At 55.3% G+C, this 21,298-nt stretch overlaps 1 protein-coding gene across 12 annotated transcripts in view; it reads right to left on the bottom strand.

The window, feature by feature from the left end:
• HDAC5 (histone deacetylase 5) overlaps window positions 1–18,688 on the bottom strand; it is a 49,047-nt gene extending 30,359 nt beyond the window's left edge. For 4 of the 12 annotated variants that reach the window (XM_033182807.1, XM_033182808.1, XM_033182801.1 and 1 more), the window contains exons 1-3: window positions 18,530–18,687; window positions 12,225–12,435; window positions 5,182–5,256 (exon numbers count right to left, since the gene is read on the bottom strand). Coding sequence is in view for 8 of the 12 variants with exons in the window: in XM_033182801.1 (XP_033038692.1) it covers window positions 5,182–5,256; window positions 12,225–12,246 (97 nt within the window). In the remaining 4 variants the exon portion in view is untranslated. Of the gene's footprint in view, window positions 1–5,181; window positions 5,679–12,224; window positions 12,436–18,529 lie in introns of those variants that run through there. The other 8 variants (XM_033182812.1, XM_033182804.1, XM_033182813.1 and 5 more) reach the window with 4 other exon arrangements.
• Window positions 18,689–21,298: the final 2,610 nt, after the last annotated feature.

The following is a 21,298-nucleotide window of genomic DNA, read 5'->3' as shown; positions in this document are numbered from 1 at the left end:
GGGACAGCTGAGGGTCTCAAAAACAAGAAGAGGGGATGAGGCGGGGGACGGGGCTACAGGAGGTTGTACGGGGGCTGGTGTTCAACTTTGTTCCTGAGCCCCCTTCTCTCCTTGGGCTAAAATCCCCTCAGGGAGGAAGACCACAGACCAAGTGGTCCTCAGTATTTACAGAAAATAAAGCCTTCTCTCAGAACCCCAGGAGGCCCCTGAGGCCAGAATGGTTCCTGTGCTCAGCGCAGTGACAGGCCCAGCACATAAGGCTGTGTAGGTTGCATATTGCACATGGGCTCTCATCTAAAGGGGTGAGTTGGGGCTGAAATCTAACCCAAGCTCCAATCGCCAGGCCATGCACACTGGTATGAGGACGTATCTAACCAGAAGAAGGGCCACCTTTTAAAAATCTGCACAAAAGAAGCTTTTTTTTTTTTGAGACGGAGTCTCGCTGCGTCGCCCAGGCTGGAGTGCAGGGGCACAATCTCTGCTCACTGCAAGCTCCGCCTCCCGGGTTCACACCATTCTCCTGCCTCAGCCTCCTAAGTAGCTGGGACTACAGGCGCCTGCCACCACACCAGCTAATTTTTTGTATTTTTAGTAGAGATGGGGTTTCACCATGTTAGCCAGGATGGTCTCGATCTCCTGACCTTGTGATCCACCCACCTCAGCCTCCTAAAGTGCTGGGATTACAGGCGTGAGCCACCACACCCGGCGCTTTTTTTTCTTTTTTTTTTGAGGCAGAATCTCGCTCTTGTTGCCCAGGCTAGAGTGCAATGGCACGATCTCAGCTCACTGCAACCTCTGCCTCCCAGGTTCAAGCGATTCTCCTGCCTCAGCCTCCTGAGTAGCTAGGATTACAGGCATACACCACCACTCCAGCTAATTTTTTGTATTTTTAGTAGAGATGGGGTTTCTCCATGTTGGTCAGGCTGGTCTTGAACTCCCGACCTCGGGTGATCCACCCGCCTAGGCCTCCCAAAGTGCTGGGATTACAGGTGTGAGCCACCCAGCCCAGCCAAAAACAGCTTTTATGTAGATTAGCAATGGTCCTACCCAGAGACCTGAGTTCAAATTCCAGCTCTCACTTACTCTGTGATCTTGGGCAGATTCCCTTTTTTTTAAGAGATAGGGTCTTGTTATAGCACCCAGGCTGGAACACAGTGATCATGGCTCATTGCAGCCTCAAACTCCTGGGCTCAAGCAATCCTCCTGCCTCAGCCTCCTGAGTAGGTAGAACTACAGGTGCATGCCACTATGCCTGGATAACTTTTTAAAAACATTTTCTTGTAGAGACAGGGTCTGGTTATGCTGCACAGGCTGGTCTCAAACTCCTGGCCTGAAGTGATCCTCCTCCCTCAGTATTCCAAAGTGCTGGGATTACAGGTATGAGCCACCATGTCCAGTAAGTTCCTTAACCTCTCTGATCCTTCTCAATTATACACCATAGCTATCAATACTTTCCTAAAAGAGATATGGCAAGGGCCAGGCGTGGTGGCTCATATCTGTAATCCCAACACTGTGGGAGGCTGAGGCAGGCGGATCACGAGGACAGGAGTTCGAGACCAGCCTGGCCAACACAGTGAAACCCTGTCTCTACTAAAAATACAAAAATTAGCCGGGCATGGTGGCGTGCACCTGCAGTCCCAGCTACTCGGGAGGCTGAGGCAGGAGAATCACTTGAACCCAGGAGGTGGAGGTTGTGGCAACCCGAGATCGTACCACTGTACTCTAGCCTGGGCAAAACTGCGAGACTCCATCTCAAAAAAAAAAAAAAAGGCAGGGAAAGTACCTGATAGCCTTGTCACTTAGTGCATTATAATAGTTCCACTCTCACCCCCAAGTCTTGCACTTCTTCCCCTCCTGGCACTACATACCTACACACACAGTCAAACCCAGAAAGTCTGAAAAGCACAAACAAGAATATCCAGGGAAAGCCCTAAGACCAAATTTGGACCCCATGGCACTTCCCAGTGTCCACAGCATTCCTCCCTGGCACAAGCAGGATTCACACCCTCCCTCCATGGGAAAAGCAGACTCCTCCTCCATGCCGTCTCATAAAGTCCTGCACATTGTCTGAGCATCAGCTCCACCCAGTACAGGACAAAGGGGAATCCAGGGACCACATAAGGGAGGCAGAAAATTCCCCACCTCTGTGTCCTTGAGAATCCCAGACTAGAGTTCAAACTCCCAGGCTCCCCAAGCCAGAACCCAGCTTGGATGATGGTGGTGCTCACTGTGTACTGGGGGGCTGTGGCAGGGTGGCCAGGCAGAGACTCCATCCATCAAGGGAGACCTCTGATCGCTAAGAGCAGATGCTGAGATCTGCCCCGCTCTTCAAGCAAGAATAGCAGAGTGTTGGCCGGGCGCGGTGGCTCAAGCCTGTAATCCCAACACTTTGGGAGGCCGAGACGGGCGGATCACGAGGTCAGGAGATCAAGACCATCCTGGCTAACACGGTGAAACCCTGTCTCTACTAAAAACTACAAAAAACTAGCCGGGCGAGGTGGCGGGTGCTTGTAGTCCCAGCTACTCAGGAGGCTGAGGCAGGAGAATGGCGTGAGCCCGGGAGGCGGAGCTTGCAGTGAGCTGAGATCCGGCCACTGCACTCCAGCCTGGGTGACAGAGCGAGACTCCGTCTCAAAAAAAAAAAAAAAAAAAAGAACAGCAGAGTGCCCCTGTCCTTTGGTAGGCTAAGGCTCTGTCTCACCCGCTGGGGTGACTCACTAAAGCTGTCTCTATTCAACCAGAGGTCCAAGACCCAGAATAGAGCCCAGGAATCCTGCCAGCAATTCTGGACTCCAGCCCTCCCCATGTGACATTCATTCATCCATGTGCCAGGCACTGTGCTAGGTGCTGGGCAATGGCAGCAACCAAGACAGCCCAGAGAGCAAAGGCTGCCCTTAAAATAGGGTTCCAAAGATGCTGCTGGAGGTGGCAGGCAGGCACCACCCTCGAAAGACCGTTGCTCCAACGCCTTGGGCTTGGGAGACCTGCACAATTCAGACTGTCCAAAGAAGCTTCCCTGGACACCTGCTTTTTCAGCCATAGGCTCTTGCATCCTGTCTGGAGACCGATCAAGAGACAGGGAAAGGGGGTGGGGAGGGAAACACCAGGCTGCCTGGGCCCTCATGGCCGTGTTTATCCGGGGTGGATTTTTTTTAACCCAAAGGTTAAAGTGTTTCTATTTGAAACATCTATTTACATTCCAGAGTCCAAAAAAAAAAACAAGGCAGCAGAGCTCCAGGCCTATATCTGTCCCTAGCCGCGTCACAGACACAGCATCAGAGCTGCGCAGGGGGAACATTCTTAGCCCTCTCCCCGAGCCGAGCCGCTGAGGTGACTCACGCCTCCCTCCTGCCAGCATGGACCAAGCCACCACTCTGAAGGCCAGCCAGTGTTGGGGGTGAAGCGGGGAGACAGGGATCTGGAGAGAGGGGCTGCCTGGGAGTCCATACAGGGGCAGCCAGGCCTAGGGAGGAGATGAGAGAGCAGGGTTCCAGCCTGCGAGGATTCTGGGGTACAATCTGAAAGGAGGTGAGTGAACAAGCTGAGGAGGAAACTTCCAGCCAACCGCTGGCTCCTGCTGGTAGCAAGGAACAGAGGGGACAGGGCAGGATGGGTAGACCTGATAAGCCAGATAGGGTGGAGCTGTCCCAAGAAGATGCTCTGTGATTATTCTGTCTTCCAAGAGACCACCTTGAGTCCCAGAGGCTATGGGCTGGAGGCCAGCAGGCAGGGTCTTTAGTTGGACCTGTGGACTCCAGACCAGGATAAGAACCAGCCCTCCGGGTTTATTCCTCATCCCAGGGACCTGTGTAGGTGGCCCCCAGGCATATGCTCCTACCTCAGGGGACTACGTGGGTATCTTGTAGAGCTGGTCCCCAAGGTTACGCCCCCATCCCCACCCCAGCCTACAGGGCTGGGCCCCAGGGTAATGCCCCTATCCCCAGGGCCTACATGGATACCCTGCAGGGCTAGTCTTCAGGGCCATGCCTCTACATGAGAACACTGCATGGGCATCCCTGCCTGGGCAGGTGACAGTCCATATTCCAAAGATCTTTTGAATCTTCCCAAAACATTCATGCTCTGACACATCCAAGTCCCACTGCAACCTTATCCCTGGGCAGCTCAGCACCAAATCACAGGCACCTGCAGAGGCACACAATTCCCACCTTCCAATTTGAAGCTTGGGATGCACACCCACATTTCCAGAAGCAAGGATTCCCCATTCACATGCACACACACAGACACCCACACTTGAGTGCCAAGCCACTGCCAGGAGGGGCTGAGCAGGCATGGGTCCAGCAGGCCCCTCCCTGGAGGGGAGCTGGAGGAAGCATCTTGTGGTGCCGGCCTGGTGGGGAGGCTGTGCCAGGAAGGCTTGATGCTGCCAACAGGTTCCCAAGAGTGAGGGAGGGAGTGGCCCAGCTCTGGGGGACCCCACCCCTAGCCAAGAGCCAAAAAAGTTCCTGCTGAGACGGTGGCAGGGTTAGGGGGTCCTGAAGCCCATCTGAGCCAGAGTAACACCTCTTCATCCTCATGAGATGGGAATCAACCCAGACCTGGGGAGAAAAGTGCTATCGGGAGCCAGCTAGGGGCTAAGGCAGCCAAGCCCCTCAATACCCGAGTTGGCAGCCTCTGCCTAACTCTATCACAACTGCACCAAGCCTCCCCAAGTGTCTGATTCTCAAGAGACTCCTGGCTGGGGACTTGCGGAAGTCACTGTACTGGATCCTCTAGCCCCAAGAACCAAGCCAGAGGAGCTGGGGTAGCCTTTATTCTTGTGGACACCCAACTATGCCTTCTTCCCTTGCCCAAACCTGGGGAGCAGGCAGCGTGGAGGCGGGTCACTGACCCACTTCCTCCCCTCTGACCACAGTGCCAACTAGGCCAGGATCCTCCAGTAACCCCCAGCCCCCAGCAGCGGGTGCTGACCCTGCCAGAGACCGAAGGGACTGGAAGAGATGTAGCAGAGTACAGCTGCGGGGCACAGGGGAGTAGCAGGCTCTGGGCAGGGAGGACAGGGGCCACTCTGAGCAGGGATCCCCCAGCCCCGTGTATTCTCAACAAAACTCTCAAGACAGATCTATGCAGGACCCTATCTATGCAAGGCTCAGGGCCAGATGCTCAGCCCAGGGACAAGGATGCCTGATGACAGAGGGCAGGCAGGGACACCAAGGCACTTACCTGTCACAGGGATGCTGTGCAGAGAAGTCCGCGGCAGGATTTCCAAGGATGGTTCCCGGCCTGACATCCCATCTGCTGAGAAACAGGATTCTGTCTCATAGATGGTCTGCAGCATCTCCACGAGCCCCTGAGCCTTGGGCACCAGCAGCATGCCAGGGAGGGGGCCGCCAGAGGCGGGGAGCAGGCTGAAGGGAAGGTGGTCGGGCAGCCCGCACTGCGAAGGTTCCCTCAGGCCACTGCCGATGGGACCCGCATGGTGGGGAAGTGCCTCATCCGGCCTGGGCACTCCTGGCGGCAGGAGGGGCAGGGAGTCCCTAGAGGTGCAGGCCCAGCTCTGCTCTAGAGGGGCATCTGACCACCAGCCTCTCCCTGATTCCTAGGAGCTGGGGTATGGCTGAGCACTTGGGACAGGAAGGGGAGCTCAGCGGGCAGGCGGGCTCTGTGTTCCCTCCCAACCCTGGGTGACAGCTCTGGGCCCGGCTCCCTGCTCCTCCTTCCCGAATGAGCCGCCGCCGGCAGCTGGCAGGAGACTGAAATAGCAGTTGGGGGAGGGCCCTGTCTATAAATAGGTGGAGCATGCTCAGGGAGCTGCGGGCCGGCTGCCAGGAGGCCCCATGGGGGGGAGGCGGTTCTACCCCAGGAGGAAGCGCCAGGCGAGGGGGATGGGAACAGGGGAGGGCCTGCACTCAGGGCCAAGGCCACAGCGCTGGGTGGCCAGAGGCTGGGCTGGGGAAGGACACCGGCTGGGGTACCCATGCATCTGGGAGCAGCTCTGGCTGCTACTCTTGTCAAGCAAGCCAGGGGATAGAGACCAAGAAGCCAGACTCAAGCCTCCGTCTTCCTTCTTGCCTTCCAAAGCAGGTAAAGGAATCAGAAGGGCCTGGGAGAGGCTGGCAGACAGGCACCTTCCCTGGATTTCTAATAGCCCCATGGAGGTTTGCTTAACTTCTGCCCTCCCACAGAGTTGAGAGGTGCCTCCCCACCCCTTCAACCAGCAGAGAGTCCCCTAAACACTCCCGCTCATTCTGGAGTGTCGCCTCCAGAGGCTGCTCAGCCTCAGCTTCTTCCTAGGTTGTAGGGATACTCATCCTGGGCAGACAGGTGTCCCCTGGTCCCCTTTCCTCACCGGTCTAGGAAAGGGGACCAGGGAACATCTGCCAATTCTCACAGCACAGGTAGCTCCTCCCTGGCAATGTGCCAGGTGCAGTGCTAAGACCATCATATACATCATCTCATTTATTCTTTTTTTTTTTTTTTTTTTTGAGACAGAGTCTCGCACTATCGCCCAGGCTGGAGTGCAGTGGCCGGATCTCAGCTCACTGCAAGCTCCGCCTCCCGGACTCCCGCCATTCTCCTGCCTCAGCCTCCCGAGTAGCTGGGACTATAGGCGCTGCCACCTCACCCGGCTAGTGTTTTTGTATTATTTTTAGTAGAGACGGGGTTTCACCGTGTTAACCAGGATGGTCTCGATCTCCTGACCTCGTGATCCGCCCGTCTCGGCCTCCCAAAGTGCTGGGATTACAGGCTTGAGCCACCGCGCCCAGCCCATCATCTCATTTATTCTGTGTGGTGACCTTGGGAGAGAGGTACAGATGAGAAAACTGAGGCACAGGGAGATGAAGTCACTCACCCTAGGTCATACAGCTGCTTACATGGCAGGGCTGGGATGTCTGAGGCTCAAGTCTGAGCTCTAACCACCACACTCCACTGCCTCCCATTTCCCAGGGTTTCTATTAACAGGTATAATGACCCCTGTGCTCAAGTAGGAAGAGACTTGAGGATGGAGCCTTGCTAAGGAGAGTCAAGAGTTTTTCAGCATCCAGCCATTCCCAATCAGTCAGCCTCAGGCCTGGCAGCACAGCCCCTGCTCCCTCGGTCCTGGGGCTGATGCGCCATGAGGACCAGTGCCACTCACCCACCCTCCCCACCACTGGCCTGCCCCTGCTCTTCAGGTTGTGCCTCCCACTGGTACAAAGATCCCACTTGGCCCCCTGACCTCACTACAGCCTTTTAATAGCCTGGTTATTCCTGTGTCTGCATCCCCCTCCCGCTTCCTGATGTCACAGTTGCTATTTTGGAGCCCCCTCCTTGACCCCCACTCCAGGCATGCAGCCAGGGACACCTGTCCTCTCTCTGGACTGGATGACCTCACCCTCTTGTTGGGAGCCCAGGAGGAGCTGGCCAACCAAGGACACAGTGGCTGTGGCTCCTGGAGCCAATTTCCCAGCCAGCTTCTGCCAGTCAGGGATGGCAAAGGGGTCTCCTGCCCTCAGGCTGGGAGTGGGAGGATTAGGAGGACCACACCTATAGACAGAGGCAGGCTTTCCCAGGTCCTAGACTAGCGAGATGTATATGTTGCTAGAGGGTACCCAGTGGTGGACCAGAAAAGAAACAGTGGTCTGGAGCTGCAGCTTCTAAGCCAGGGCAGATTCTAGAAAAAGGGCAAGGAACAGTACTCCCTCAGAGGCCTAGCGCTGGTGGACATCTCATGGTATGGCTGGGGATCTCATTCACCACCCCTTGCCCCAACCTCATCCTGGCCAACCAGGCTCTCTCAAGAGGAAGGGAAGGGAAGGTCTCCATCAATGGAGTGATGGGCAGCAGATTAAAAGGAGCCCAGAAAGCCGGGAGCAGCAACCCTTCCCAGCCCAGGACTCCACCCACCCACGCTAGGAGCAACCAGAAGGGCTGGCTAGCCCTGTCCCAGCTCTCTCTGCCTCCCCCAGGCATAGCAGAGTGTGGCAGGAGAGGCTTATTCTAAAGAGGAAGTCGTCAGTTACCAGGACTCAAAAGCAGGGCCCCCAGAACCTGGAGCACCCAGACATCGAAGAAAGAGGCCCTCCTGCTTAGGGAAGATAGGAGCACCCAGGACAGGGACACCCAGAGGTGGCTGGAGCCAGGAGCTGGGCAGCCAGCTCCCAGCACCATTACAGCCTCCGAGAAACAGGAAGCAAAGTGTCAGACAGAGCCAGAAAATCCTCAGTGCAATTCCCAGAACCCTCCAAGGGAATAAGAGAGGAGGTTTGGGATGGGGACAAATGTCTTTCTTTCTTCTGAGATTCAGGTGATACAAGGTCCTCCTAATGTCTAACTTCAATCCTTCATGCTTTAGCCCCCCTCCTTGCAGTTCACTTCTCTTTTTCATTCTCTCCCATCCAGCATACCCATGTATCATCCCACAAACCTTATGGAGCACTCACCAAGCATGGGGTACATGAGCTTCACCCACAGCCAGGACTGTCCTCCCCAGACTCACTCTGCCCCTCCCTCAAAGGCTGCACTCTGACCTCCTAGCCCTCTGAATCTGAAGGAGGAAAGCACCTAACCCTGGCTCCAGGTTCCATTTCCTGAGCCCAAAGGCTGTGGGGGATGGGGGACCCTGACCAAAAGAAAGCAAGGTCTGCTTAGTGCACAGTGAAGAAGCCAAGGGCTGGCCCAGGAGCACCCTGGATGGAGTGTGAGACGCCAGCTTCCCTGAGCCCCAGACATCAGGCCTGCCTGCCCTCCTGTTCTTTCCTGCCCTTCTATCCCAGTCGTGCTGGAGCCCATCAGTATGGTCTGGGAGCTGCCATGTGCCAGGCCCCATGCTAAGTATTGGCTGAACCCTCTCATTTGAAGCCAAGTTCAGAAAAAATATGAACACCTACTTTGGCATCTACTACTTCCCCTCAGGGTTGACCCTGCCTTCTCTGGCCATTCCATTCTAAGCCTTCAATCCCTTTGGAATGACAGAGCAGGGAAGAGGAGGGGAGAAGCAGGTCCCACTCTGCAGTGAACACAGAGGTGTGCTGGGGACACCTCCGTAGAGAAGGGAGGCCAGGAGTCCACTTCCTAGACCCCAGCCCCATGCTAGGACTGACCCACTTTCTCACTGCCTGCCTTTCCCGGGGGCTTAGAGGCAGAGCCCGAGGCTGGGAGGCAGGACACCAAGGTTCCTGGCTCCACCCTACACCCATGCCCCAGTTTCTTTGGTCACCCAGAGAGCAGGGGTTGAGGGGGCTGCTGCCCTCCATCCTGGGAAAGGGAAAGAGAGAAAGTGTAAGGGTTCTGGGAGGTGCTAGGCAGGTAGGTGTTGTCATGAAGCTTGTCTTCCTCCCACATTGGGGAGAAGGATCCTGGCCGCCTCCCCCATGGCCCCGCTGCTACCCAGACTGGCTTGCACAGTGGGCCTCACTCTTGCCTGCTCTTCTGGGCAATGGCACAGAGAAGAGGGTTCAACCAAAGCTGGCCTGGGTCCCAGGCCCCTGGGTGGCTCCTCCAACCTGGCTGGGCCGAGTCTGAGCTGAGGGAAACTTCTGTCAGCCTTTCAGCCCCACTGAAGAGAACGTGCAAAAGCAATCAGTTCCAGAAAAATAAAGAAAGCCTTAATCCTCAAGCCCCCTGTGGCCTGAAGAAAAAGCAAAGATCAGCGAATGGTCTCAGGGAAGCAGGCAACCCCATCAATAGCCTCCACCCGTGATTCCAAGACTGCAAAAGAGGTAAATAAAGTCAAAGGCTGGCAGGCAGCCCAAGCCAGAGGGAAGTCATCAGCTCCCACCTCCCTGGGCGGTGGGCCCCAGAAGGAAATCACTCACAGTCTCCACCTGCTGCCCCTCACCAGAAACAGTCTCTCTTGCTAACATGTTCACTGTGAGGGCCAGGGATGGCCCATCTCATGTTTTCTTCTATCTTCCACAGGCTGAGCCTGTTGGTGATACTCAATGAAGACTTGCCAAACAGAAAAGCTCCTACGCTGAGAGGACTTGAGAGAAACCAGAAGCTCTGCCCCTTACCCAGCCGGCTGTTCTGTACTCTGGGGAAAGAGGAGCAAGTGTTCAAGGAAGTGAGGAGAAGGTGGGAGGCGCTCAGGGGCTGCAGTAGACCCTGGGGACTAACCATTTCCATCCTTCACCTCTTATCTCCTGCCCCGTGGCCCATACCTTTCCTTCTTGGGGCTCGCTGCAGGGTGTCTACGGGAAGTGGACACCCGCGTGCTCTGGCTACAATCGGTGGTTTCATTATGCTTCCGCCGAGTTCCAAGGCATGTGGTTTCCAGGCTTCTGCCAGGCGCTGGGCAACCCAGCCCTAGCCCAGATGCCAGCCCAAGCTCTGGGAATGGCAGACACTAGGCCCCTCAGAAAGAAAGAGCTGCAGGCAGGCTGGCTATCTCCCTGGCCCAGGGCAGCTGGAACCCCACAATTGGGAAAGCCAGTCCCAGAACCCCAGGAATACTCTGCAGGAAGGGCCTCAAGCAAACATCCCCAAGCAGTTGCCCCAGCTCCAAAGCCTCTCAGCAATCCTAAAATGAGGTTCCCAATCCCTGGCCCCTCCTTTTCTCCCTCTTTCCCCAACACAGAGAAGACAGCATCTCCCCCTGCTGGGGGGAGCTGGAAAGCCAGCCAGGAGGCGGGGCCCACTCCACAGGCCCACTCAGGATGCCCTCCTGGCCAGGGCTCAGCAGTGGCTCTTAAGCCACTGGCCTCCTACACTGGTGGACACGTCCAGCAACTCCAGCACTCCTGTCAGCTCCCACAGAGATAGCTGCAAGGGAAACTCAGACCGCCACGTCTGGAAAGGTAACCCAATAACTTCATCTATCCTGGGTTGATTATCACATTTCCCTGCGAGGGAAAGAAACCCCAAACCTGGGAAAAATCCTCTCCAAGCCACCAACAGATGCCTCTCAGCAGCTTCAATTCCCATGGCCAAGAGTTAGACCCCAGCCTCACGGGAAGCACCGACTGGAGATGGCTCCTGGACAGGTCAGCGTCACAACTCAGAGGAAAGAAGCAGCTGGCCCTACTGCCTGACATGGCTGAGCTTGCTGGGGTAGTGTTCAACCGAGATGCATGAGGGACAGATGAGGACCCAGGTCTCTCCTTTCCCTTCGCCATCCAGTCTCAGAGGGGGAAGCAAGAAAGCCGGGCAGCCCACCCAGCCCAGCCCCTATGGGCTGAATGAGGGCAAGGGCAGAGGCAGGAATATCTGAGGGGGAACCGCAAACCCTGCAGGAAGGATGACGGGGAAGAAAATGTGGGGTGGTCTGGATTCCTCCTTCATGCTGCTTCCGTACAATCCTGCGAATGGGTATTCATCCTAGGCCCTAATTGTCCTATCTCTAAAAGGAGAAATATCCACCCACCCCTACATAAAAAGATGGAGCGTATTATGGGCCATGGACGGCTAAAGTTGAGCAAGATGGACCTTTAACACCTTGCAGAAGGAGACAGCCAAAGAGGAGGAGACAGCCATGACTCTGACCACACCAGCCCATGACCCTCCTGGGAAACTGCTGAGGGTCCAGCTCAGGCCACTAGAACACAGCCTCACAGGCACACATCCAGAACCAGCTGCACATCAAGCTGCCTGGAGTCCCCCCAATAGACTATTTCTGGCAGCACTGGACAGGGTCCTAGAAGCAGAGAGGAACAGGAAATCTCAGAGTAAAAGACCCCAGATTAGCAATCTATCATATGAACGGCCCAAGAGGAAGACAGGCAGTCTACCTGGACTCAGAGGAGAGCCGAGACTCCTCTACCCACGTCACCCCACTCCCACCCAACACCACGCACCCATACACGGAAGTTAAGGCCCAGTGCCCTTGTAAACCTCCACTAAGAAAAAAGTATGGAACACAAACATTCCATCAAGTAAAGAAGCCACCACCACAAAAAGGAAGCTGGGCATTCTGCTATAGTAAAGCAATTCCTCCAACTTCGTCCCAGACTGCCGAGAGATTCAGGGACACACACTCCCTCTTCAGACCCGCCTGTCTTGGCTAGCAGGGGAAGGCGGAGGTGGAGCCGAATTCCCCTAAGTTGAGAGGGCAAGCATGGGGGGGCAGAGTAGGACCCATTGCCTTCCCAGGACCAGGCCAGACCATCGATCCATCAAATCCCAGGTCTACCTCATGGGCCTTTTCTTGCAACACCTCTCCACTCCTGACCCCCTCATTCCCTTATAGATCAGACAGTAAAGGTCAGCTGGCCTGGAAGGGAAACCCACACAGCCCATTGCATCCAAAGCTACCCCAGGGTGCTCTTCTCCAACTGCCCAGCTCTTACCCGACTCGTTGGGAGAGTTCATGCCGGCTCTGGGCCTGCAGGAAGCTGGCGTTGGGGGCTGGGACAGGAGGGGGTGGAGCTGCGGTGATGTCAAGAGAGACAGACGATAACAGACAGACGGACGGGACGGGAGCCCGGGGCCGCCGTGCCTCTAATGCCCATCCGAGGCCATCCTTCGGGGCGAGGCAGTCAGGCACTCAGAACGGCATCCCTGGGGAGAGATGGAGCAGGGTTAGAGGCCCCTAACTCAGGAGTCTGAGAGTCGAAGGAGACCTTGGAGCTTGTCAGTTTATACCTGGGGATGAGAGGGATGAGAGGGAGGGATACCTGCCCACAGCCACAGCGGAAATCAGCAGAACTGGATAGACCCTGGTTTCTTTCTTTCTTTTTTTTTTTTTTGAGACGGAGTCTCGCTCTGTCGCCCAGGCTGGAGTGCAGTGGCCGGATCTCCGCTCACTGCAAGCTCCACCTCCCGGGTTCTCACCATTCTCCTGCCTCAACCTCCTGAGTAGCTGGGACTACAGGCGCCCGCCACCTCGCCCGCCTAGTTTTTTGTATTTTTTAGTAGAGACAGGGTTTCACCAGGTTAGCCAGGATGGTCTCAATCTCCTGACCTCGTGATCCGCCCGTCTCGGCCTCCCAAAGTGCTGGGATCACAGGCTTGAGCCACCGCACCCGGCCAGACCCTGATTTCTTATCTTACTAACCGATGAGGCTCCCAGAGCCCAAGGGATAAGAAATGGCTATGGTGGTCAAACCCAACAGACCCCTTTTCAGGTGAGTGTCTACTGCCAGGTGGGGAGACCCTATAGACTCCCAACAGTGCCTGCCATGGTACTAGGTGTGCACCAAAGGAGAAAGTGCAGGGGGCTTCTGATCTCTATCCATAGCAGTGGGGAGATGCAGGGCTGATCTAGAGTCCCTGGCAGAAGTTAAGGGAGAAACTGGTATCCTAGCCTCCATAGCCTAAGCTGGGACTTCTAGGGGTCTTCTCTCGACTTTCTGATCCTTGTGCCACCCAACTCTGGAAATATGGATGTACTTCCGTTTTGGTCTCGCCCAGTTCAACAACAGACCAGGACAATAGCTTCTCTTTCCAGGAACTGAGAAAAGTCAGAGACCTCTCCATTCCAAATCTAATACCCCTGGCCTGGCAGGTGCAGGGCCCAAGCCTAGGGCTTTGTGTATATTGTACAGGTTGTGCTCTGTGTAAGGAGGTCTGGCCTAGGGAGGTATAAAATCCAGCCTGTGCCCTGCCTGCCAAGCCATGGCCTGACATGCTGAGTCCACCCAAAACAAGGGACGATTTTTTCCCAGTTCGTACAAAAGCAACAAAAGGCCCAGCGGTAGCCCTGCTGAGGCCAGCATAGTAAAGGAGGAGGTATTACAGGCTTGGCAACCCATGTCCACTCCTCCAGCTCTCCCCCACAGTTAGTCCTCAAGCCTCAGACACTATGCACACAGCCACCTGGCCCATCCCTTAACAGCCCACGATCCACCCCAGACATGATCTCATTCATTTGCTTCCAAATGAAGGCAGGCCTTCCAATACCCAATGAAAGCAAGGTAGCAGGAAGCCATCAGAGGAGGCTGTGAGCTGCTGAGAGTTTAAGCCCTAACTCTGCTCCCCAAGCCTCGAACCAGCAATCAGCTCTGCCCCACCTAGACAGCCCCACCTCCTGGCAGGATTAATTCTCAGTAAACCTTGCATTCTCATCAGATTCCCAAGGGTGGGGTCCATTTGGAGCCCAGAAGCCAGCTATGGCAGAAACACAAGAACGTGAATACACATGCGCACGCGCGTGCGCATGCACACACAAGACCTTGAGGTCCCAGGCTTGCCACTGTCTGCTCTTGCCCACAGGGCTTGGACTCTATGGCTGGAGAAAGGTACACTCAGACTGGGGGGCAGAGTTGAAGGGGCTAAATTGCTCCTGACAGGCACAGGTATGGGATTAGGACAAAAAAGGCTACGCAGGCAGGGCTGAGGCCAAGCTCAGGAATGTGGCACGTAGGGCTGCTGGTGCTCTGGCAGGGCCCACGTGGGCAGGCAGTTCAGCCTGCGCCCACACCAGGGCTGGCACCCAGTCCCGCTCACACCCTTTCCCGTGGGCTGGGGAACACAGGTTCAGAAATTCCCACGATTCACAGAAGCCTGAGTAGCCTAGCCCATCTCCACATTCAGAGGCACCTCCACAACAAGGTGCTCAGAAGGGGCATAGCCCCAAGTGGCACAGAAACCAGATTAAGCTTAGCCCCCAGCCCCCATCATCCTAACCCACCCACTGTCTCTCTGGGTCTTAAAGGCACTGATCCTCACCCCTGAGGCAGAAGAGGAAGGGAGTAGCTCCTTGAATTCATGGTGGGCTCAGGACTCAGCTACATCTACTCCTCCCCATCCTATAAAATTCAGCAGGATCCCTGGGCCCCTGTCCACCTGTAAAGAGTGTCTGCCAACACCCCCATCAAGTCTCCCAAGTGAACCAGAGCCACAGGCTGGGCCTCCCTGAGAAAACAAAGCAATGTTCACGGTCTGATTGGGACAAGCACAGATTCTTGTCTGGGGTGGGGCATGAAGGGGAGAAGGGGAGTCTGATGTTTAAAACCTGAGCTGTTTGTTCCTACATCTGCCAGAGAAATCCGTTGGGTCTCAGCGGGCAGTCAGAGACCAGGAGCTGTGTCCCAGATGACCTAACACTTGGATGCCAAACCAGGGAGTGGCCCAACTTCCAGGACATCACAAGTAGGCAGACCCCTTGCCCACCCCAAGTATCCTGCCCCACTACCTCACACCAACTCTTTCTTCCAGACAGACCCCTACCCTACTCCAGGATCCAAAACCACCTCCCACATCCAGCCAAGACAGCCGGGCTAGGATGAACGAAGGAAACAGGCTGCATCTCACCCTACAAGCTCAGGGCTGAGCCTGGGGAAGCAGGGTGGAAACCCCAAACTCTGGCAAAGGGTGGGAGGAGGAGGACAGACAAGTGAGGGGCACATGGTACAATGCAATGCTCCAAAGGCCATAGGTTCACAATGTTAACCTGTAGCGATCTTGTCGCTCGAACAACTCCCTCAAAATTACTGGGGAGTCAGGTGTCCCTTGGAGACCCTCTCTGGAACCTGGACTCCAGTACCACCATGAAACCCCCTCCCAACACACCTGCTCTGGCCCCAGGACAGGAAACCCCCTAGGTCATAGGTGACAGGGTCAAGCAGTGTGAACCAAGTCTTGGGAGTCTGAGATTGCTTCACTCTACCTCAACAACCTCATCAAAAAGTTACAAACCGGCCAGGCACGGTGGCTCACGCCTGTAATCCCAGCACTTTGGGAGGCCAACGCGGGCGGATCACCTGAGGTCAGGAGTTCCAGACCAGCCTGATCAAAATGGAGAAACTCTGTCTCTACTAAAAAAATACAAAATTGGCCAGGCATAGTGGTGCATGCCTGTAATCCCAGCTACTCAGGAGGCTGAGGCAGGAGAATTACTTGAACCCGGAGGCAGAGGTTGTGGTGAGCCAAGATTGCGCCACTGCACTCCAGCCTAGGCAATAAGAGTGAAATTCCGTCTCAAAAAAAAAAAAAAAGTTACAAGCCAAGACATCCCACCCAAAGGTCAAAGGCACTAGGAACTTATCTTGACCCTTCCTGACCATGGCCACAGCCTACCACTTTCCTCAGCCTCTGAGAGCTTCTGTTGCCTAGTGCCTCCCCCAAGCTATGCCAACAGAAAACCAGAAGGATCAGAGCCATGAAGGGTGGCAGAGTCGGATGTCCAGGCCCCAAACCAGGGAAAGGGGGAGGGTGACAGGGAAGGAAAAAAGGCACCAGGCTGACAAATTCATTTTTGCAATCGGCCCATTTCTGTTTGTCTGCTCAGACGCAGCTCCAGGCATCTGCACAAGCCAGATGGAGGAGGCTGCTATTTCTAGAAAAAAAAAAAAAAGAGGGGGGGTGGTGAGAGGGGAGGAAGGGAGGAGGCGGAGGCAGAGGGCAGTAGACAGGGTCTGTTTGCCCTAAAACCTCAGGCAGAATGATACCCTCTTCCCAGCACTACCAAACAGGGTCCCCATTCAAGAAAGGGCTGGGGCTAGGCCTGGGGTGAGGTGGGATGGGGAAGAAGAAAGGCAGAGAAAGTTTAATTAGCTAAAGTCGGCTACAATAGGCCCCCTCACTGGCTGCATCAGGTTTTCATTCATGAGCAAGCTACAGTGCTCCAAAAATGCCAAGAACCACCCCCCCCTTGCTGTCTCCCCCTCCCCCCACCACCGCCACCAACAGGAGTGCGTCCTCTAGCAGGCTGGCTGAGCCTGATGCTGTGTTCCAGACATCCCTCCTCAAAGGGATGTGAGTAGGAAGAATTAATTATTAAAGAGCAGCTGGTACTTTAGCACCGACCGCGCTACCCCCAGCTCCTATAGCTGATCCCCCTCCCCCACTATGCGGGAACACAAATGACACCCCCCAACATTCCCAGGCCCCATTTCTAAACACACAGTTAAGATGCCACCCCTAGAGAAGGGAAAGCAAACCTTTGTCTCTGGAGCTACTTGGGGTGGGTGGGGCATGTGAAACTGCTGCCCCCCTCCAAATTACACGATCCAGCCAAAGTAGGAGGATATATTGGAGAAGAAGGGGAGGCTGGCACAGAACTAACATTTTCTCCATCCTTGCCCCCAAGTAACCCGCACCTGAGATCTGTCTCTCTGGTCTCCGGCATGCCCACATTCCCAGGACAGAGTGGAGATGCTGGGAGCCCATTTCTCTAACTCAGAGAGACCCCTACTGCCTCGTCAAGAAAGCCCAGATCCAAGTTCAAGTGAAGAGAGGGCAAAGAGAGGAGTCAAGAAAAGAGGAAGGAGACAAACCAAGATCTCCCCAAGCTTTGTGTTTAGGAAGGGAGAGGAAGGAGGGAATACTGGAATGAAGAAGAGGCAGTCCCCAACATGGCTCATCCACCAGCCAGCCCAGCCAGCCCAGCCCAGCCCAGCATCTCAACAGCCAGCATAGGCTCAGGGTGCCTAGGACTTGGGAGACTGAAGACCATCCCTGCCTGCCTACATCCTCTGAACCTAAGAGGAGGCCGAAGGCAGGACCCAGACCCAGGCTGCAATCCTGCAAGGCAATCTGGCCAGGGGTCCCTCTGACCAAGACTCCTGGATCTCACCCTCCCCCCAACCTCCTTTTGTTCCCATAATCTGGCTCCATCCTCCCTTCCCAGTTGGACACTGAACCAAATCATCACCACCTCCCCAAGCTCCAAATCTAATTCCAGGTCCCAAAAGCATGGTAGTCACTGACAAGAGATATGGGTCCCTTTTGCACCCTCCTAAAAGCAACTGCAGCTGTTACCTTTCCTCTTTAGGGACACACCTCATCTCAAAAGGGGTATCAGTCAGGGGTATCAGGTGGTCATCTCCTCTCCCAAAGGAAGCACCCAACCTCTCCACTCCAACAGCCCCCACCAGACTCCCAGATTAATTAATTACACCTAGTCACTTCTCATCTTCCCCAGGGCCCCAGGGAAGGGTGGGGTGGAGAAGCTGACTCCCCCAATTAACAAGACACTGGTAGTGCTCCCGCTTCCATGAGATACAGACCCGGGATGAAAAATGGGGGGCATCCACCCCAGACAAGAAGGGGTTGGGGAGGGAGCTCCATTTCATCTCCTAGCTCTCGCATCCTGGCTCCAGGGTGTCAGACAGGAGAAGAGGGTGGGAACAAACGCAGTAACGCCTCAGAGGAGACGGGGTGAGAATAATGGAGAGAGAAGTAAGGTGGACTCCGCAGTCCCCCTCCTCATGCACACAAGTCAAGGACATAAAATCAAAGATGCGTTCGTAGCTATGGGGAGAAGCGCTGTGGGTGGGCAGCACACCTCATCTCAGAGTACCAAGAAAAGGGTGTCCAGCGAAGAGGGATCTGCACAGAATCCGGGTGCAGGGCTCAAATGGCTCTGCAACGCAACATGCGCCGCCAGGGAAGGGGCAAATCTGACAACCCCGGCCGGTCTCCGAGCCATTTGGGGACGCGGGAAGGCGGGCCCCTCCCTTACCTGCAGGGAAGGCGCCCCTGTCTGGGAGGGGCAGGGAGGGGCGCGCGCAGCAACCCCGATGCCCAGCTCCCGGGCTGGCGACGCTCCCGGGGAGCGCCGGCTGGCACCCGGGCCCGGGAGGAAGGAAGGGGGGCGCGGAGCTCGGCGCGCGCGCTGGGAGCCTACGGACAGAGACGGAAGGCAGAGGGGGCGCCGCCTCGCGTCCCAGGAGCCGGGAAGACGGGATCTGGGCCGGGACGGCACGCTCACCCGCTGCGGCTCGAGCTCCGGCTTCGCGGGCGGCGGCGGCAACAGCGGCGGCGGCAGCGACGGCAGCGCCTCCTCGACGGCTCCTCCATCTTTGCGGCGGCTCCTCCGGCTCCGCTCGCCGCCGCCACCAACAACAACATTCGGAGACGTCACTCCCGTCACGTGACCCGACCCGAAGCTAAAAATAGACCCAGACCCCCCCCCACCCGCCCCATCCCCGCAACCACCACCAACCCCTCCCCTGCCTCTCGGCCCTCCCCGCCGGGCGGGGCCAGCGACGCCATCGTGACAGCTCCTTAAAGGGCCACTGCCCAGCATAGGGTTGGGCTGAGACGGGATGGAAGGGAAGGGATCGGAACCCGAGTAGGAGTGGAAGGGTCGTTGCAGGGGCCGAGTGTGGATGCTGGGACTCAACCTTTGGGTTGTACAAGTTTCCTCCTTGCGCTTCCCGGACTTCCTTTTCAAACCGTGGATGGTGCAATCGTTGCCTGCCTAAGCTGCTCCCCTAACACGCCCTCCTGCGGTCGGGGAGGGGACCTGGGGATGAATTCCCAGGGGCTGGGAGTGCCACCGCAGCGGCTGCAGCGGGGCCTGGCTGGGGATTGATGGTTCGGACAGGTCCCGAACTCGCCATCTCTGACCGCACACACTGCATCCGTGCCAGGGAAAGAAAAGCCTGGGAAAGGCCAGAGTATGGCTGTAACAGTCCAAGGCCTTCAAAAAGGCAGACCAGCAGACCAGGAGCCGGAAAGACTTCCCTGACTTTGGTGCTATCCACGTTACATCTCCCCTTGGTACACAGTATGAACATGTTTAATTAGACCTAAACAATTTGTTAATGACACAGCAATTCCACTAACAAAAATGTATTCCAAAAAAATAAACGTTGTTATGTTACAAAATGAACATGAGATCATGTGTAATGATGTGAAAAGTTGAAAACAACCGAAATATCCATCAATAGGGAATTGGCAAACAAAGCAGGAGACATTGATTCAGTAAAATATTATCTAGATATTAAAAGTTTTATAGGTGACCGGGCTTGGCGGCTCACGCCTGTAATCCCAGCGCTTTGGGAGGCTGAAGCAGGCGGATCACCTGAGGTCAGGAGTTCAAGACCAGCCTGGCCAATATGGTAAAACCTCGTCTCTACTAAAAATACAAAAAATTAGCCGGACGTGGTGGCAGGCACCTGTAATCCCAGGTACTCAGGAGGCTGAGACAGTAGAATCGTTTGAACCCAGGAGGCAGAGGTTGCAGTGAGCCAAGATTGTGCCATTGCACTCCAGCCTGGGCAACAAGAATGAAACTCTGCCTCAAAACAAACAAGCAAACAAAAAAGTTTTATAGGGGCCAGGCTCACTGGCTCGTGCCTATAATCAATCCCAGCATTTGGGAAGCTGAGGCGGGAGGATTGCTTGAGCCCAGGAGTTAAAGACCAGCCTGGGCAACATGCAAGATACTGTCTCTATTTTTAAAAAGAAGAGGTGAGGCGCAGTGGCTCACGCCTGTAATCCTGGCACTTTGGGAGGCGGAGGTGGGCTGATCACGAGGTCAGGAGATTGAGACCAACCTGGCTAACACGGTGAAACCCCGTCTGTACTAAAAATAAAAAAAAAAAAAATAGATGGGTGTGGTGGCGGGCACCTGTAGTCCCAGCTACTTGGGAGGCTGCGGCAGGAGAATGGCGTGAACCCGGAAGCAGAGGTTACAGTGAGGGGAGGTCATGCCGCTGCACTCCAGCCTGGGCGACAGAGTGAGACTGTCTCAAAAACAAAAAATAAAAAATAAAAAAGAAGAATAAAAATTGCGGCCGGGCGCGGTGGCTCAAGCCTGTAATCCCAGCACTTTGGGAGGCCGAGACGGGCAGATCACGAGGTCAGGAGATCGAGACCATCCTGGCTGACACGGTGAAACCCCATCTCTACTAAAAATACAAAAAAAACTAGCCCGGCGAGGTGGCGGGCGCCTGTAGTCCCAGCTACTCAGGAGGCTGAGGCAGGAGAATGGCGTAAACCCGGGAGGCAGAGCTTGCAGTGAGCTGAGATCTGGCCACTGCACTCCAGCCCGGGCGACAGAGCGAGACTCCATCTCAAAAAAAAAAAAAAAAAGCCAGACCTGTGTTCACGCTGGGGGGCTAAGGTGGGAGGATAGCTTGAGCCAGACAGGTGAGCTAAGAACACACCACTGCACTCCAGCCTGGTGAAAAAGTGAGATTCAGTCTCAAAAAAAAAAAAAAAAGAAAGAAAGCCTAACCAGGCATGGTGGAATGGTGGCACATGCCTATAGTCCTACCTACTTGGGAGGCTCAAAAGGGAGAATTCATTGACCCTAGGAGTTCAAGGCCAGCCCGGGCAACATAGAGAGACTCACACCTGTAATCCCAGCACTTTGGGAGGTCAAGGTGGGCAGATCACAAGGTCAGGAGATCGAGACCATCTTGACTAATATGGTGAAACCCCATCTCTACTAAAAATACAAAAAATTAGTCGGGTGTGGTGGCACACGCCTGTGGTCCCAGCTACTCAGGAGGCTGAGGCAGGAGAATCGCTTGAACCCAGGAGGTGGAGGTTGCAACGAGCCGAGATTGCACCACTGCACTCCAGCCTGGTAACAGAGCGAGACTCAGTCTAAAAAAGAAAAAAAGAAAGAAAACAAAAAGAAGTCTAGAAAAATAAATATCATAATGTTCGTCTTTACTTTTTTGTCTTTTTTTTTTTTTTTTGAGACGGAGTCTCGCTGTGTCGCCCAGGCTGGAGTGCAGTGGCC

Source organism: Trachypithecus francoisi, unplaced genomic scaffold, assembly GCF_009764315.1.
Source record: "Trachypithecus francoisi isolate TF-2019V2 unplaced genomic scaffold, Tfra_2.0 Lachesis_group20, whole genome shotgun sequence".
Taxonomy (NCBI): domain Eukaryota; kingdom Metazoa; phylum Chordata; class Mammalia; order Primates; family Cercopithecidae; genus Trachypithecus; species Trachypithecus francoisi.
The sequence above is the reverse complement of the archived record's forward strand: the minus strand, read 5'-3'. Positions and strand labels throughout refer to the sequence as shown.